Below are 17451 nucleotides of genomic sequence, written 5' to 3'. Positions count from 1 at the left end.
TGTTATGTGCTCCTGGAGTCTTTCATTATTGGAGTCTTTCCTAGCTCTGCCAGATGTAGCTGATTCTTCTGCCTTTTCTGCCAAGTTTCCGTCACTAGTCTTTTAGGGCTTTGTGTCCCAGTTTACCATGTTCCTTTGGACTCTGAGGCTATGAGCGCAGTTCCAAGCCTTCTCCCACAAATTCTACAGCTGATCTGCCTGTGGCCTTAGTTGCATCTGACCCATCAGTAGTAGTGACTGTAACTGATTCTGGTTCAGAGAAGAGATTACCCTTGTGGAATTGCAGTCTTATGCTTTCACTCCAAAAATGAGTACATTTTGGCTCATATTGATGCAGTGCACCACTCTGCATTTGGAGGATCAGACTGCCCCTGAAGCTGCAAATTCCTCTATGGAGATTGGAAACCATTTGGACATGCCTTTAACACCCCCAAATGCTTTTTAAACTTTTTACCTGTTTGGGAAAGATTTTGTTGAACAAGGAGATGGCTATGATCATAGACATGTGGTATATTCCTTTCACAAATCATACTGAAATCAACCATGTGGTTAAAATGGTGCTGCAGTGACCCCCAACTGGTCATGGTATACAACACAGATAAGATATGTTGCCAAGCTGGTTTCAAAATGCAAAGTTCTTTATTCTTGTATGATTGCATGGAAAAGTAACATTTCAGGACTGCACAAGGATCTTTCACATGCCTTAGAAAGGGTCCCTGCACGGTCTTGAAACATTGCTTTTCAATATGATCATACAAGAATAAAGAGCCAGCAACATATATTATCCACTATGGAAATAGGGAACTACCACCATACCGATGAGCCACAACAGGCCTTCTTTAGAATGTGTGTTCTGATGGACAGGCCCTCTCCATTACCCTTTTCTGGCCATGTATTACTCCGTGAAACCATGGCAAATTTGCTCAAAGTCCTTTAAAGTTATAGCTAAATGTTTTGTTTTTTTTTGTTTTAGATTTGAATTTGAGAGATGATGTGTTATGGTCAGGATTTGAGGCTAGAGTTTGCTTTCAGCTCTATCACTCTGGGTCCGTCCTTGTTATGTTAAGTTTTGTTAAGAATGATACCCTCCGATTCCTCGCCTTATATTGTACCTTGTATAGAGATTTCACATGTATCCTTCCAGTTTATCCCTTTTAACTCTGTGGGAGTGCATTTGATTCTATTTGATACTTGAGAAAATGTTGTTCAAATCCTTGGAAATATTCTTTCTCTGATACTACATCAAAGGGTTTAAGGGTTCTTTCCTTGTAGGCATCACCTCTGTGAGGAAAATGTAAAACCTGACATCTTCCACACAAGAAATCACATTTTTTTGATCTGCAATGAAATCAGGTGAGTTGAGGCATTTGACTTCTGTCCTAGTACAGTTCTGATCCTTGATTCAACCAGGACATTGCCCTTACTTCCTATGTCCAGTTCCTTGAGAGGAATTTTTTATCCCCTCTGTTTTACTTCAGTTCAGGCTTTCAGTCTATCTTTAACCACTTGCCCTCCAGAGGATTTACCTCCCTTCCTGATCAAGCCATTTTTTGCGATACGGCGCTGCATTATTTTAACTTACAATTGCGCGGTCATGTAACGCTGCAACCAAATGAAATATATATCCTTTTTTCGCAAAAAATATAGCTTTCTTTTAGTGGTATTTGATAGCCTCTCTGGTTTTTATTTTTTTGTGCTATAAACAAAAACAACCTGACAATTTTTTGGGAAAAAAACTATTTTTGACTTTTGCTTCAAAATATATCCAGAAATCAAATTTCTTCATAAATTTAGGTCAAAATATATTCTGCTGCATTTCTTTGTTAAACAAAATGGAAAAAAAACACTGGTGCATGTGCACGGTGTTCTGAAGGGACAGCATACTGAGTATTTTGTGGGTTTAATTGACAGTATTATGATATCTATGGCTTTATTTGTGCAGCGCTTACTTTGCTTAAAAAACAGTACGTACATACTAAGCCAATAGTACAAGAAACTAATGTTATTTTATGACCAGTCTGTTCTTTTTTTTTTTTTCTTTCTTTTTTTTCTAGGAGAAAACAAGCTGTGTTCTGCTAAAACTCCTATTATTGCATTACTGGAGAATTTACAAGAGTGCAGCCAATGTGAACTGACCCTGCAGCTCATAACAAGAGCATTTGGTACATGTTTACAGCACAGCGTTTCAAATTATATGGATGATAACTTAAGTACAAAGGTACATTCACTTATTTGTGCAGAATCCATGATGCATTAAATTGTTACTTTACTACAGTAAGGTGAAATACTTGGTCATCAGTGTTTTCCATGTTAACCAATATATGACCTTATCCTCATTAGTCCTTTTAAAAAGACAACATATAAAAATAACTATTGCTCATAGGGCTACCAATAATTCAACTATAAACAGTCATTTTGTGAATGGTATTTAGCTGGCCGTACATGGTTTGAAATTCGACCAGTTCATCAGGGACCAGACAAATTTCCATGCATGTACAGGCTAGTTGGTTGTACACACGTCGATCAATTGATCGACTTGTGTTTAACAATCCTGTCTGGTTTTTTGCAAACGATCAGTGCCACAGGCTATAACCGGCAACACTAATCATTGTGTTCTGTCAGTGTGGAAGGCTTCCCATCGGTAGAACACAATGGCACTGTGGAAAGGATTCCCGCATCGGCACCGACTGTGATGATTGGGGGAATTGGCTTTTTTTTTTTTTCTCATTCAGCTTGCTGGTTGAACTAAAAAAAAATGTATAATGTGTATGGCCTGCGCTAGAAAAGGACAGGAAGAAACTAACTGCTTTGGGTAACAAGAACACTTTTAAGTTAGACATATTTTAACCACTTGCCCTCTAGAGGATTTACCCCCCTGAATGACCAGGCCTCTTTTTGCTACTCAGCGCTGCACTAATTCAACTGATAATTGAGCGGTCATGCAATGCTGTACCCAAAGGAAATTTACATCCTTTTTTTTCACACAAATAGAGAGTTCTTTTGGTGGTATTTGATCACCTGTGCACTTTTTATTTTTAGCGCTATAAACAAAAAAAGACCAAAAATTTTGAAGAAAAACAATATTTTTTACTTTCAGCTATAAACAATATATAGTAAACTTAAAATTAGTTATAAATTTAGGCCAAAATGTATTTTGTTAAATGTTTTTGGTAAAAAAAATCCCAATAAGTATATATTGATTGCTTTGTGCGAATGTTATAGCATCTACAAACTATGGTATAGATACTGTAGTTTACGCCATTTTTTTTGCTTCACAGCGCTGCACTAGTTTAACTGACAATTGCACGGTCATGCAATACGGTACATAAATAAAATTTGTCCATTTTTTCTCGCACAAATAGAGCTTTCTTTTGGTGGTATTTGATCACCTGTGCACTTTTTATTTTTGGCACTATAAATGAAAAACGTTTTGATTTAAAAAATTAAAAAAAAAGATATTTTCACCATTTCTGTGATAAAAAATATCCAAAAAAACTAAAATTTTGTCATAAATTTAGGCCAAAATGTATTGTACTCCATGTTTTTGGTTAAAAAATCCCAATAAGTGTATATATATATTGCTTTGTGTGAAAGTTATAGCGTCTACAAACTATGGTATAGAAAAAAAAAAAAAAGATAGAGATAAGACACAGCAAAAGAAAAGTCTGGGGGGGGGGGGGGGGGGGTGGAAGACAACACTCACAGAGGCAGTCATGCTTGAGGTGATAAAGGTGTTGGATAACACCCCCCCCCCCCAACTTTTCTTTTGCTGTGCCTTATCTCTTTGTTTTTTTCCTCCCCATCCCCTACATCTCTTCCAACATTCTGCTAAATCTGTGTTCAGTACTGCTTAGACCTGAAGAAGGGGACATTCCCCGAAAGCTTGTCCTAAAAATTGTATTGTTAGTGCACATAAAAAGTATCACGGACAGTACTCAGTTGTTTCTGTCGCAAATGCACTAATACGGCTACAATCACCTCACTTTATGGAAAATGACAAACTTTTTTTTTTTTTTGTTTACACAAAGTTGTCATTTAAATGATATATTTCTCGCACAAGCCATGGGAATATGTGAAATTACACCCCAAAATACATTCTGCTACTTCTACCTAGTATGGGAGTACCACATGTGTGAGCCTTTTTGGGAGCCTAGCCACATACAGGAGCCTGAAATCCAATGATCACTTTGAAAGCCTAAAGGTACATAACTTCCTCATTTCACTTCCTCACTACCTATGACAGTTTCGAAGGCCCTGAAATGCCAGGATAGCACCAAACCCCCCCAAATTACCCCTTTTTGGAAAGTAGACACCCCAAGAAATTTAAAAAGAGGCATGGTGAGTATTTTGCAGATCTCATTTTTTTTCCCTCACAAAATTTGTAAACCGAGGCATTATTTTCAATGGATTTTCATTCGTAAACCGAAAATTTCGTTAACAGAGGCATTCGTAAACCAAGGTTTTACTCTATATGCTATGCTCCTTCTTCTTCTTTTTTTTTTTTTTTTTTTGCAGCCTGTGGACTGAATGGAAAAAAAGAGAAGAAATCTCTGCCAGAAAAAGTGTGTGGTATGCCCACCATTAGAATATACCACCCTGCATACACCCACTTCTAATGGTGGGCACACATTAGGTCACACTTTGCCACATGCGCCAGTTCCAAGATTGTACAAATGTCTAAAAAGTGGCACACTTGAATAAAATTTGTCCACATATAAGTGGTACCCCATATGGAAAAAGGATGACACCAAGTCCCAAACTATCTTGCCACTGCTCCCCATGTAGTCTGGGCATCCGGGGGGCTCCACGTGACAATATTTTCCCTTGTAAATCTGAAACTTATAAATATAGCCTGTTGTCCTCTCACAGGTCTTCTACATCTTAACCCCATATCTGGCACACTTGCTGGGGAGAAATTGTTTGATGAGCCCCTCAATTTTTCTGGCCACCTTGCATTCAAACGTAGATTTTTTTTGCTGGGGAGTATAGACATCTGCAAAGTTTTGGTTAAGGTGATTTGTGAGGGGCTGAATTTTGTGGAGCCGGTCAAATTCAGGGTCACCCCGAGGATGACAGAGTGTATTGTTGTTGAAATGCATAAAACACATTATACTCTCATATCTATGCCTGGCCATGGCAGCGGAGAACATGGGCATATGATGAATCGGGTCTGTGGACCAATACAACCACAATTCATTTTTTTTTTAGTAATTCCCATGTTGAGGGTTAGGTCCAAAAAAAATTTAAATTCGGAAACCGGAGCAGGGCCCTCCTATCCCTCTTATATTGAACTGTATTGTTGCTGTATTGTCTCCCGTTTTATTGTATAGTGCTGAGCAGACTGTTGGCGCTAAATAAATCCTGTATAATAATAATAATGGGTTTCCATGTGAATGGTCTAGCAAGGTGGCGATAAACTGTTGTGCATATAAATTGCTTCGATCCACAATCAATGCATACAGATCTTCTGTGAAAAACAACTCCAAAAAATTAAGGGGAGTGGTGAAATTTGCTGTTTCCACCTGAATTCCGGGTTGGGCAGTGAATGGGGGAAGTACAGGTGCTGCAGAATTTGTGGGCTGCCAATCTGGATTTGCAAGCACATCCGGAAGGATACTAGGGGCTCAACGGGCCTGTGTGCGAATTGTTGGTGGTTGCGGGACAATACTTGTGCTTACCACCGCACCAGCTTGTACTGCACTTAGGGGACTCGCCACGTCACCAAATCATACTGCAGTGCTGGTATTATTATTATTATTATTATTATTATACAGGATTTATATGGCACCAACAGTTTGCTCAGCGCTGTACAATATAACGGGAGACAATACAGCAACAGTGCAGTTCATCACAAGAGGGTTAGGAGAGCCCTGCCCCTTGGAGCTAACAATCTAAGAGGTATGTGAATGACCAGGAAGTACTAAGCCCCTAGTACTCGACAGTTCACCAAAAGGTAGCACTGCACTAGTACTGGCACTCTGCTGCATATGAGAGCCATCAAAATTTACCGGCAAGTGCTAACAGAGATCAGGACTGATTCTGCCAACACTGCGGTTTTGTGTGCAATGTATCAAGTGACAGTGACCTACTGACACTGCACTTGCTGGGGGAAAAGGGGGTGGGTGGTAAGCGTAGGGGCTAAATGCAAGTGCTGGGGCTGATCCCACTAACACTGCATTTTTGGGGACACTATACTAATGTGAACTCTGGTATAGTGCTGATCTGATCAAACATATTGATGCGTTCAGACACTATACTAGCAATGGAGGTTTATTGTGTATGAGCGTCTTCCTGGCAATCAAGGGGTTAAATGTGATGACTGGTGTACTGACGGGCAATCTAACGCTAACTGGGAGGGGTGCGAAAACCACGGGAGCGCGAATCACGTATATTGTGTGTGTGTGTGTGTGTGTGTATGTGTATATATATATATATATATATATATATATATATATGGGATTTTGCCCACCTGTGCTGCCCTGTAGCAGTATTTCTGCTATAGGGCGGTCAGGAATTGGTTACATAAGCGGTTTGTGTTATGGTGCCACGTCATTTTAACTGACGATTGCGCGGTCATGCAACGCTGCCCAAACATAACGTGTACATCCTTTTTTCCCCACAAATTAGGCTTTCTTTCGGTGGTATTTGTTCGCCTGTGCGTTTTTTATTTTCTTGTACTATAAAAAAAAAACCAACAATTTTGAGGAAAAAAAACAATATTTTGGACTTTTTGCTATAAAACATGCCCAGTAAAAATCAAATATCGTCATAAATTTCAGTCAAAATGTATTCTGCGACATGTCTTTGTTAAAAAAAATCCTAATAAGTGTAAATTAAATTGTTTATGTGAAAGTTATAGCGTTTACAAATGGCGGTATAGATACTGGAATTTTTTTTTTTTCGCATAAGCAATCAGTGACTTATGGCGGCTATCGGTGACTTATGGCGGGATTGCGGCGGACAGTCTGACACTGGGGGGAACTGACTTGGGGTCACCGACATCCCCAATGACACCAATAAAGTGATCAGTGCAAAAAAAAAAACGCTGACAATGTACTAATGGCACTGGGGAGGAAGAGGTTAACATTCTTAGGCAATCAAAGGGTTAACTGTGAGGGGAGTGTTTTACTAGTGGGGGGGTGTGAACTTCACTGTTGTATGCTGTCCCGGAAAGCTAAGCTCTGTTCTCCGGAACAGTGAGCTGGGAACTGACACGGAGCAGAGCTACACTGAAACCAAGGCAGCTGTGTTCTGTGCCACTGTTTGCCGGCAATCGCCGGGAACCAGCGAGTAAACACCGTCCGGGACCCGGTGATTTACACCCGCGGCCACGATCGGTGCCACGGGCAGGGCGGTCACTTGCCTTGCGCACGCCCCCTAGCATGTAAACAAGGATCACGTTTATATACGTCATCCCGCCTACAGGGGCCGCTTTGCCGCAGTATATATGTACTATGGGCAGTCCCCTATTGGTTAATGTGAGGCCTGCAGTGTGTAGATTTAGAGCTTTTAAATAAAAGCGTAAATCCAGCCAAATTCTTTTTTCATTTGTGTAAACTGTTTTAGTGCAGAAAAATAGGAAACTCCAGTCACCTGTTAAGGAAGGCACAGATAACAATAAAAACATTTGCATTTTTGACCCCCAGGCTTACTTCGTTTCTTTGTACTTGCTGCCATGAATGATATTCTGAGACAATGGAATACAACATCTACTCCCACAGTTGCTTGGTATACTGCTCCACTCCTTTCCAATACAATAGAGTATTCCAATATGATACTAAAAAACATATATCATAAAAAAATCAAAATAAAAAATGTATCTCTCTCTCGTTCTCTGTGGCTTTTTAATAATCGCACAACTTTATATTGTATGTTTAACAGTCTCTCTGTGCGTCTGTTAGTCCACTCCACACTGTGCAGACATAACCACTGTAGGTGGTCCTTTGTTCACTCGCCACTAGCACTTATGCTCAAACACCAGATGTTCTCTCACCTCCTGTTTTTCATCTATATGTTGCAACAGGTCAAAACACACACACACGTGTTTTTTTTTTTTTTTTTTTTTTTTTTTTTAGTTTTTTTTTTAAGGGATCTGTCAGCCTCCAACTCCAGAAGGTGCCTGCTCTCTCATCCATTTCTCAGAGGTAAAGGTAAACATAAAAACTTCATAGTGCTTTATCGCTTTAAAAACATTTATTAAAACAAATTTCACGCATATCCACTCACATGTATACATACATACTGTTTTTATGTTTCTAGCAATCGGTATACATGCCTTTTTAAAAAAGGTCACTTCCTAGTTCATCTCTACTTGATGATGTCACTCAGGCTCCACCCAACATGTTTCATCACCAGTCACGTGATTTCCTTAGGGAGATACGGATTGCTGGTAACCCTTTAAAAACTGTTATAATGGGACTTGACATCTTTGGTGCACAGAGTTAAAGTGCAGTTATACAGGTGAGTGGACGTGTATAAAATTGGATTTAATAAATTATTTTAAATCCATAAAGCACTATGAAGTTTTTATTCTGTTTACTCTGAGAATTAGAGTGACACTGAGTGACTGCAGCATCTCTATAGTTGTATATAGGGCACTTATAGTTTAGGGTGCAGCTACACAGTAGTAAAAGGGGTTTGTTCATATTGAGCTAACAGGGTTTGTTCATACTGAGCTCTAGCTCCTAAAACAATTGGTAGCCCAGCACAGTGGCAGGTACCCCTCAGACACAATCACAGGGACTATTTGGATTTTTTTCTTAGGTTCCCCACAATTCAAAACAATTCTCCTATAAACGCCTAATTCAAGGCCATATGTCTGTGTAGCTTACCTCCCTTCCACCCAACACCTTTATCCCTCCCTCACCCTTGTCTTCCCCTTAATCATATCTAGCTTTAAATGCTCTATATCCTTCCTTTACATATCTCACGTTACCTTAATGCGCCCTTCTGTTCTTTTTCTCTGATTTCAAAGGCCAGGACACACATATTGGCCTTTGCATGTTTTGTAAAGCCATATAAAACCTATAAATTAGATACTCTCTCAGGTCCACTCTAAAAAGACAGCAGTCACATGTTTTATACTACTACACTAGAAAAAGTAATAGACCTTTCCAACTGGGAGGTTTCCCTCTCTTTTTCTTCATAACGCATGTTTACGTTGCATTTAGACCTGACCACACCATGTGTTAAGATAATATTGTAAGCACTCCTGTGCCTTTTTCTTTTTTGTATGTCTTTGAAATAAATCTTTATTTAAAAATATGGTCTCAGTGCAATTGGGATTTTGCTACAAAAACAGGAGGAAGGTCAAATGTTAAAATTATTTTTAAAATGACAAACATGTTATACATACCTACTCTGTGAAATAGAACTGCACAGAGCATCAATAATCCTCCTCTTCAGGGGTCCCCTTCCAGAGCTTCTGGATCCTCCTCTTCTCGTTGTGTCACCATAGGAAACCACTCCTTATGGTGGCATAGACACAGGCAGCGCGGCTTGGCCCCTCAACATGGGATTTGACTGACTGGTGGCTCCCACTGCCTCAGCAAAGCCTGTGAGAGTGGAGAGAGCCGCTACAGGTGGGCACAGCACTGGATCGAGCGAGAACGAAGGTAAATATAAGCGGGAGTGAGGGACAATACAGGTGATAGAACAGTTTTTACCTTAATGTAGAGAATGCATTAAGGCAGGGGTGGGTGGGCAACCTTTGGTCCTTCAGCTGTTGCAGAACTACAAGTCCTATCATGCCTCTAGGAGTTATGGTTATAACTGTCGGTCTTGTAATGCCTCATTGAAAATATAGTTCCACAACATCTGGAGGGCCGCTGCTTACCCACCATTGCATTGTAGGCACTCATTCACAGAACACTGTGAATGAGTGACACGGCCATGTGGGTGGAGCCTCGCGTGGCCACGCGGTTTTCAAATCTGACAGATTTGATGAACAAAGCATATTCATCTGTAGTGTGTGGTTGTCTCAGTCTTAAGTACTAAGTGTCATTTCTGTCAGAAGTGACTCATGCTTATAGCAGAGGAACGAAGCAGCAGACAGAAATTGTACTTTTAATTGAGACAAGTACACACTATAGAAGGATATGCTTTGTTCATATTTCATGTCTGAGGTTTACAACCACTTTAAAGGATAAGTTCACGTTTGGAACATGTTACATGTTCCCATAGCCAAGCCTGCCACCCCCCTCCCTCCCTCTGACAGAGCTGTAGAGCGCCGTGGTAGTTCATTGAAGCTTTTTGTCAGTATATCTGCTTGCTTGTACATCCCGTATGGCAAGCAACCTAGACCTGCATGGCATCAGCGATCTACTGATTGCTTGTGCAGTGCTTTCCAGACTCCTTTGGACAAAAATAATAAATACACTAATACGCATTTATTTTTACCTGCAAAAAAATGTGCATTTCTTATTGTTGTCCAAAAGGCGAACGTATCCTTTAACAGTTGTAAATAATATGTGGTGAACATTTAGATTTTTTTTTATTTTTTAATGTTATGCTGAGATCCAGAAGTGAGGTGGTGCCTCCCAGTCACAAACTGAAATAAAAACTAAACAGAAGATCCAACATTTCCAAGCGGTCTCCTGAAATGATGATTTTACTTCTTTTTTTTTTTTTTATTTCCTTCTTCTTCTTCTCAGTCACCCTTCTAAAGTCATTACCTCTCTCTGTGTGGGTACCTGGAAATGGGTGTACATTTGATTATCACCAATGGAGGTAGGCTCATTTGGCAAACAGAAAAAAAAGTTGTGCACTTTGTTGTAGAAATTAATGGGTATTTTGGGGAAACTAGAATTCCCCTTTCTATTTGATTTCTCCCTGTAATATGGAGGGTTTCCCCACAAAAACACATTTTTACTGCAGTGCTACTTACAGATGAAATCTTGTATGGCATTACACCAAGGTCTCTCAACCTGTTCTGAAGCTTTGTCAACATTTTCATGTTTTGCATATCAAGAAATTTAGCTACTTTGTTCAGTTGGTGTTGAATTTCCAGTGTTCTTGAGAGGAAATCAACAAAACGTTTGTATTGATGAAGGCTTGCTTATGAACCTACAGTTGTGACCAAAATTATTCAACCCCCACTGAAATTGAGTGTTTTGGCCAGTTTGACATTGCTTTTGATCATTCAGTCATCTTGCTTACATTTACATTAAAGAGGCACTTGTAGGTCAGACAAATATAACATAACAGTTATAATGAAATAACCACAAATGTCTTTTCTGTGCTCACAGCATTATCAGTTTTATTCAACCCCCAAGTGACATTCAATCTTAGTACTTAGTACAGCATCCTTTTACAGTTATAACAGCTTTTAAACGTGAAGCATAGCTTGACACAAGTGTCTTGCAGCGATCTACGGGTATCTTCGCCCATTCTTCATGGGCAAAGGCCTCCAGTTCAGTCACATTCTTAGGCTTGCGCACTGCAACTGCTTTCTTTAAGTCCCACCAGAGGTTCTCAATCGGATTTAAGTCTGGTGACTGCGATGGCCACTCCAAAATGTTCCAGCCTTTCCTCTGCAACCATGCTCTAGTGGACTTGGAGGTATGCTTGGGATCATTGTCCTGTTGAAAGGTCCAACGTCTCCCAAGCCTCAGGTGTGTGACGGACTGCATCACGTTTCCATCCAATATCTCCTGGTACTGAAGAGAATTCATGGTACCTTGCACACGCTGAAGCTTCCCTGTACCTGCAGAAGCAAAACAGCCCCAAAGCATGATTGACCCTCCACCATGCTTCACAGTAGGCAAGGTGTTCTTTTCATCATAGGCCTTGTTCTTCCTCCTCCAAACATAGCGTTGATCCATGGGCCCAAACAGTTCTAATTTTGTTTCATCAGTCCACAGAACACTATCCCACAACTTTTGTGGTTTGTCCACATGGCTTTTGGCATACTGCAGTCGACTCTTCTTATTCTTTGGAGACAGCAAGGGGGTACGCCTGGGAGTTCTGGCACGGAGGCCTTCATTACGCAGTGTGCGTCTTATTGTCTGGGCTGAAACTTCTGTACCCACATCTGACAAATCTTTTCTCAGTTCCTCAGCAGTCACACGGGGACTTCTCTCCACTCTACGCTTCAGGTAGCGCACAGCAGTCGAAGTCAGCATCTTCTTTCTGCCACGACCAGGTAGCGTTTCAACAGTGCCCTTTGCCTTGAATTTGCGAATGATGCTTCCTAAGGTGTCTCTTGGTATGTTTAACATCTTTGCAATCTTCTTATAGCCATTGCCCTTCCTGTGAAGAGAAATCACCTCTTCTCTTGTCTTCCTGGACCATTCTCTTGCCTTCACCATGTTTGTAACCACACCAGTAAATGTCTAGAAGGAGCTGAGTATCACAGTCATTTTAAAGCTGCCTAATTGGTGCTTATTATGCTTGATTGCTGCTCGGTGACATCCACAGGTGTTTTCAATACCTGATGGAAAGCACCTGTATGAACCTCTGTTCTTCAGAGTGGTAGTCTTTAAGGGGTTGAATAATTGTGGCAATGAAGAAACCACATAAGAACCATTTACTACTGTATTACATAAACAATTGATGTCATTTTAGTTGCATTTGGGTAGTTACAACGTCCTTGTAGGATTTGATTCTGAATACAATTCCAAATGTACACTATAGTCCCTAAACCCCTTTACAGCATTGGGGGTTGAATAATTTTGGTCACAACTGTATGCTTTATTAGAGCCATTCTCTATAAAGATAAATCTCACACTCATCACCTATTAGTTGAGATGTTGGGGAATGGACAGTTTTGTAGGGATACTCAATATTTGCCGTTTGCTATCCATAGTTCTCCATACAACATAAATCAGTGACTCAAAAGAGTTGTGCTTCCTATTCATGACAGATATTTTCTTTTTTTTAGTTGCACGATGAAAAGTTAATGGCAGAAACCAAAACATTTATTTCAACAATTGGAGAGAAAACAAAAATTTTGATTACAGATACATCTATGTCGTTATTACACAAGGTAGGAAAACTGGTATATTGTGGTTTTTTTTTTTTGTTTTTTTTTTCTTTTTCAGAATGTCATAATTGCTTTTCTTAACCATTTGCCCTCCAGAGGATTTACCCCCCTTCCTGACAGGCTATTTTTTGCTTTATGACACTGTGTTACTTTAACTGACAATTGCGCGGTCATGCAGTGCTGCACCCAAATGAAATTTACATCTTTTTTTTTTCCCACAAATTGAGCTTTCTTTCAGTGGTATTTGATTGCCTGTGCTGTTTTTATTCTTTGCGCTATATAAAAAAAAAAGACTGACAATTTTGAGAAAAAAAACAATATTTTTGACTTTTTGTTATTAAACATGTCCAAGAATAAAAATTTTAAACAAATTTCGTCATAAATTTACGCCAAAATGTATTCTGCTACTTGTCTTTGCTAAGAAAAAAAAAATCTGAATACATGTAAATTAATTGGTTTGTGTGAAAGTTATAGCGTTTACAAATGGCGGTATATAAGCTGGGGTTTTTTTTTCATTGTTACTAGTAAAGGCAGTGATCAGCGACTTATAGTGGGACTGCAGCGGACATTCTGACACTGGGGGGAACTGACATGGTGTCACTGATATCCCCAGTGACAGCAATACAGTAATCCGTGCTAAAGAAAAAAAAAAAAAAATGACACTACTAATGGCACTGGGCAGGAAGGGGTTAACATGAGGGGAGATCAGAGGGTTCACTGTGTGCTGGGAGTGTTTTACTAGGGGGCAGGATGTGTGTGATTCACTGCAATCACGGTGCTGTGGATGGCTGTGCTGTGCCTGAGCTGACAGGGAGGAGGACTGTTAGTAAACAAAACAATCTTCCTCCACATCGGAGATCCTCAGAAATCACCAGGATCCAGCGAGTAATTGCCCTATGATTGGCAGCGCAGGTAGGGCGCACACGTAGCTTGTGCGTGCCCCCTACCTGGAAATGCAAAATCAGGTATATATATTTATGTGATTTTGCTCACTGCTGCCATCCTGTAGCAGTATTTCTGCTATAGGGCGGTCATCAAGTGGTTAATTGTACTTTTTGAGACAAAGAATTAAATATTCGGGGACAGTGGCGTATGCTGCTGCCTTCATGAGATTGGACACTGGCAAACATTGCTGTAAGAACAGCACAGTATAACCCTCCCACTCATAGCATGCTCCATTTTTTGCTTGTGATCTAAGAGAACTGACATCATCTCTCTGCTCATAGAGAAGCAAACCCTTTCTTTTTTTTTTTTTTTTCTCAGTTGCTGCAGAGCCACCTCGGCTCATTTTGCAGTTTTCCAAATCATGCTTGTGAAGAAGGTGGTCTAGCCAGTAATGTGCCCTCTGAGCAATGGACTCTACATTGTCCTCACTAAGGGGCCTGACACAATAGCCTGGACCACAGTTCTTTGCCTGAGCCACAGCACTCTTTAGTCTCCTTTACCCCTTCAAGGGTAACTCCTTCCTTGGTTTTATCTAGAGAAGAATTCCCAACAACTACGTCTGGGTTTATAGGAAACATTGCAGCCATGATAACTGGCTCAGAAGAAGGGTCCACAAGCATGCTTTCATGCCTTCTCTTCTAGAATTCATCTCGAATTCCCTGTGGCTACAGTTGCTTCTGTACAGTGAGTGGGATTGTACCTTATCCCTTTGTTTTTATTTCTTGGGCTGCAAATTGCACTGGATCGCACAAAAAGTGCATGACTACTTTTCAAAAACACTGGGGTTTGAGATCTGCGTTTAGGGTTTCCGTTAACATATTAACACCCACAGCAGATCACCAAGGCAATACATTTTAATGCGGTATCGGAAATGAACACGGAACACTTTTGTCCCGCACAGCATTCTGGTGTGAACCAGCCATAAAGAAACAAGGATAAGGCCGCTGCCAACTGAGCCTTCTAATATGGCATCAGTCCATAGCCGCAGTGCCTGATGACGAAGCTCACAAATAAGTTGAAATGCTTTGCTCCCAACCCTGGCAGACACTCTAGCTGAAAACCAGGGGCACAGATTACTGAAATACATATTTCATACAATTAATTTAAAGCAGTGCACTCTTGCAACACCTCATTGACAAATTTCTCATGTCAGCTCAAGAGGTGGTGATTTTTAATTTTTTTTTTGTCACGATATGTGAAAAATGAGGGAGCACTCCTCTACTGTGGAAAGTAGGGTTACCACCCTGAAAAACAAAATATTCCCCTGACAAGGGAAACACAGTTAATGAAAACAACACTTAACCAACCTTCTAGTCATTTGGAAGTGTTCTGGACAGTAATGCTAAAAATGTTATAGATAGGCAACTCCTATCATATTGATTAGTGGTTCCAAATTAATAACTACTGCAGTAGGGAACAGACACAAAAAGATACACTCAGCATCTTTTCAAATCACTTTTCTATTAGGCCCATTTGATGGTTTTTTCATACACATGATTACTTAGGTATCACATTAATATTACAATTGTACTTTTATGGTAATAAAGGGTGTTACATAGGTAGGCTAATTTCTAATCAGGTCTTGAAGGAATGCAAATGAAAACATTGCTAGTGCTTTGTGCACAATGAGTGCAGGGTACAATACATAGGCAAAGCATACAAAATAGAATACAATTGTATGCAGAATTTACAAATTTCCTTTACAGGAAGATATAAAGAATAGATTAAAAAGAAACTACCTCAGCATCTTGGGCCTACATGAGGCGGTGGAAAGGTACCTACTGAAATCATGGAGCATTTGCTATTGGAAGTGTTTGGCAAAGACTGTTTTACTCTACTGTATGCAGTGGAAGGGCGCTTTGTCTCCTGCTCACCCTTTGTCTCCCTTGACTATTCATTTTGAAAATTAATTTAGAATTCTAAGGATCTCAACATTATCTTGTTCAAAGCATGCACTAAAGAAGTGATTGAACTTAATGGTTTCATAGCACCTTTTTTTTTTTTTTCCTGGCTTATCGGCAGATGTACAAAAACAATGTTTAAGATACACTAATGTTAAACAAAGACTTCATCTTCTTCAGCTCCCTTATGCAATATCATACAAAGCTGGTCTGAGACTGGTATTGAAAATTAGACTTTTTTTACAATAGATTTTTATTAAATTTGACATAGCAATTACATGAAGATCTAAATAGTTTAATTTCCTTTATAGAGAACATACAATAACGTAATGAGAATAAAACAGGACAGAGATACTTCTACATTGAAATTATTCTGAGCAACGTTGACTAGACATAACATCATTCAGTGTAGCGGAGACAACCATTGGAGCCATGCAATCCAGCACCTATGAAGTTTTTTTTATAAGAACCAGTTCTAATAGCAAGAGTTTCTTCATATTCATAAATAAAACATTTAACATGTCTATAACTTCAGAGGCATTAGGTGCCAAGTCTCTCCCCCACAATCTGACAATGATTGACTTCGAAGTACTACTATGAAATTCCAAAGGGAAATGTTCAATCCCCAAGCACAGAAGGGCTAATCCTGGATTGGGCCTGGTGATTATCCCTGTAATCTGGGAGATACATTGAAAGATTTTATTAAAAAAACTAGTTAGGCTTTTACATACCAAAAAATGTGGAAAATTGCACCTAACTGTTCACATCCTCTCCAGCAGAAAGGTAAATTACTGAATAATTCCCAGTGGTTCACACAGTGGGTAACAGTCTGCGATAGGTGTATCACTAGTGACCATTGATCTTCAGTGAACAGTTGATGGAGATCTGACTGAACCATGGGAGGAGTTTTGTGAAAGATCTCCTTGTTTTGGAGGAGGGAGTAGAAAAAGGATATACCTTTTTAATGTGTGACATGAAGCCTGTGAAAAACATCCAGGCTTTGGGGTGAATGTGGAAATTAGGCTTTGTAGATTTCCTCAGAAATGATACATGCATGTAGGTGAAGTAGTCTGTTGGTGGTATACAGAATGATTGTGCAAGCTCTGGTAAGGGCTTGGCTTGGGAGTCGGTCTGGATAGAAGGTCTTCTATCCAGCTTATACCCACTTCCTGCCATCTCTTCATAGAAAGATAGGGAATAAGAATTTCTAATGTGGCAAGTGGGGTGTGGATAGTTGGATTATGTGTTATATAAAGAGAGGGTTGATCAATCACGCTCCAGGCCAGGAATGATGCTTTGACTGTGATACTAAATGTTTGTATAGGTATAGGCTTCCATAGGTCAGCTAGTAAATGTAGTTTAAGATTAGATGTACCTAATGTGAATGCTTCAATCTCTACCCATAGATTGTCCTGAGATGGATAGAACCACTATTTTAACTGAGTCAAGTTGTGTAGCTAACCAATAGTCACTGATGTCCACAGCTCCCACTCCACCAACTTTCCTGTGATAGATTAGGTGGGCATAAGGACTGCGTGCTTTTTTTATTTTGACAGACACATTTTTTAAGTATGGAAGTAAGAGATCGTATATAAGCACTGGGATTGGAAGAATTGTAAAAAT

The 17451-nt window shown here is 39.8% G+C and overlaps 1 protein-coding gene across 2 annotated transcripts in view; it reads left to right on the top strand.

Annotated features, from left to right (window-relative positions):
* KNTC1 (kinetochore associated 1) overlaps positions 1-17451 on the top strand; it is a 306855-nt gene that overhangs the window by 163355 nt on the left and 126049 nt on the right. For both annotated transcript variants that reach the window (XM_089653668.1, XM_089653667.1), the window contains exons 39-40: positions 2055-2218; positions 12881-12985. In XM_089653668.1, coding sequence (XP_089509794.1) covers positions 2055-2218; positions 12881-12985 — 269 coding nt within the window. The remainder of the gene's footprint in view (positions 1-2054; positions 2219-12880; positions 12986-17451) is intronic.

Source organism: Staurois parvus, unplaced genomic scaffold (assembly GCF_062004578.1).
Source record: "Staurois parvus isolate SC_StPar_1 unplaced genomic scaffold, SC_StPar_1.0 ptg000719l, whole genome shotgun sequence".
Classification (NCBI taxonomy): Eukaryota; Metazoa; Chordata; class Amphibia; order Anura; family Ranidae; genus Staurois; species Staurois parvus.
The sequence above is the reverse complement of the archived record's forward strand: the minus strand, read 5'-3'. Positions and strand labels throughout refer to the sequence as shown.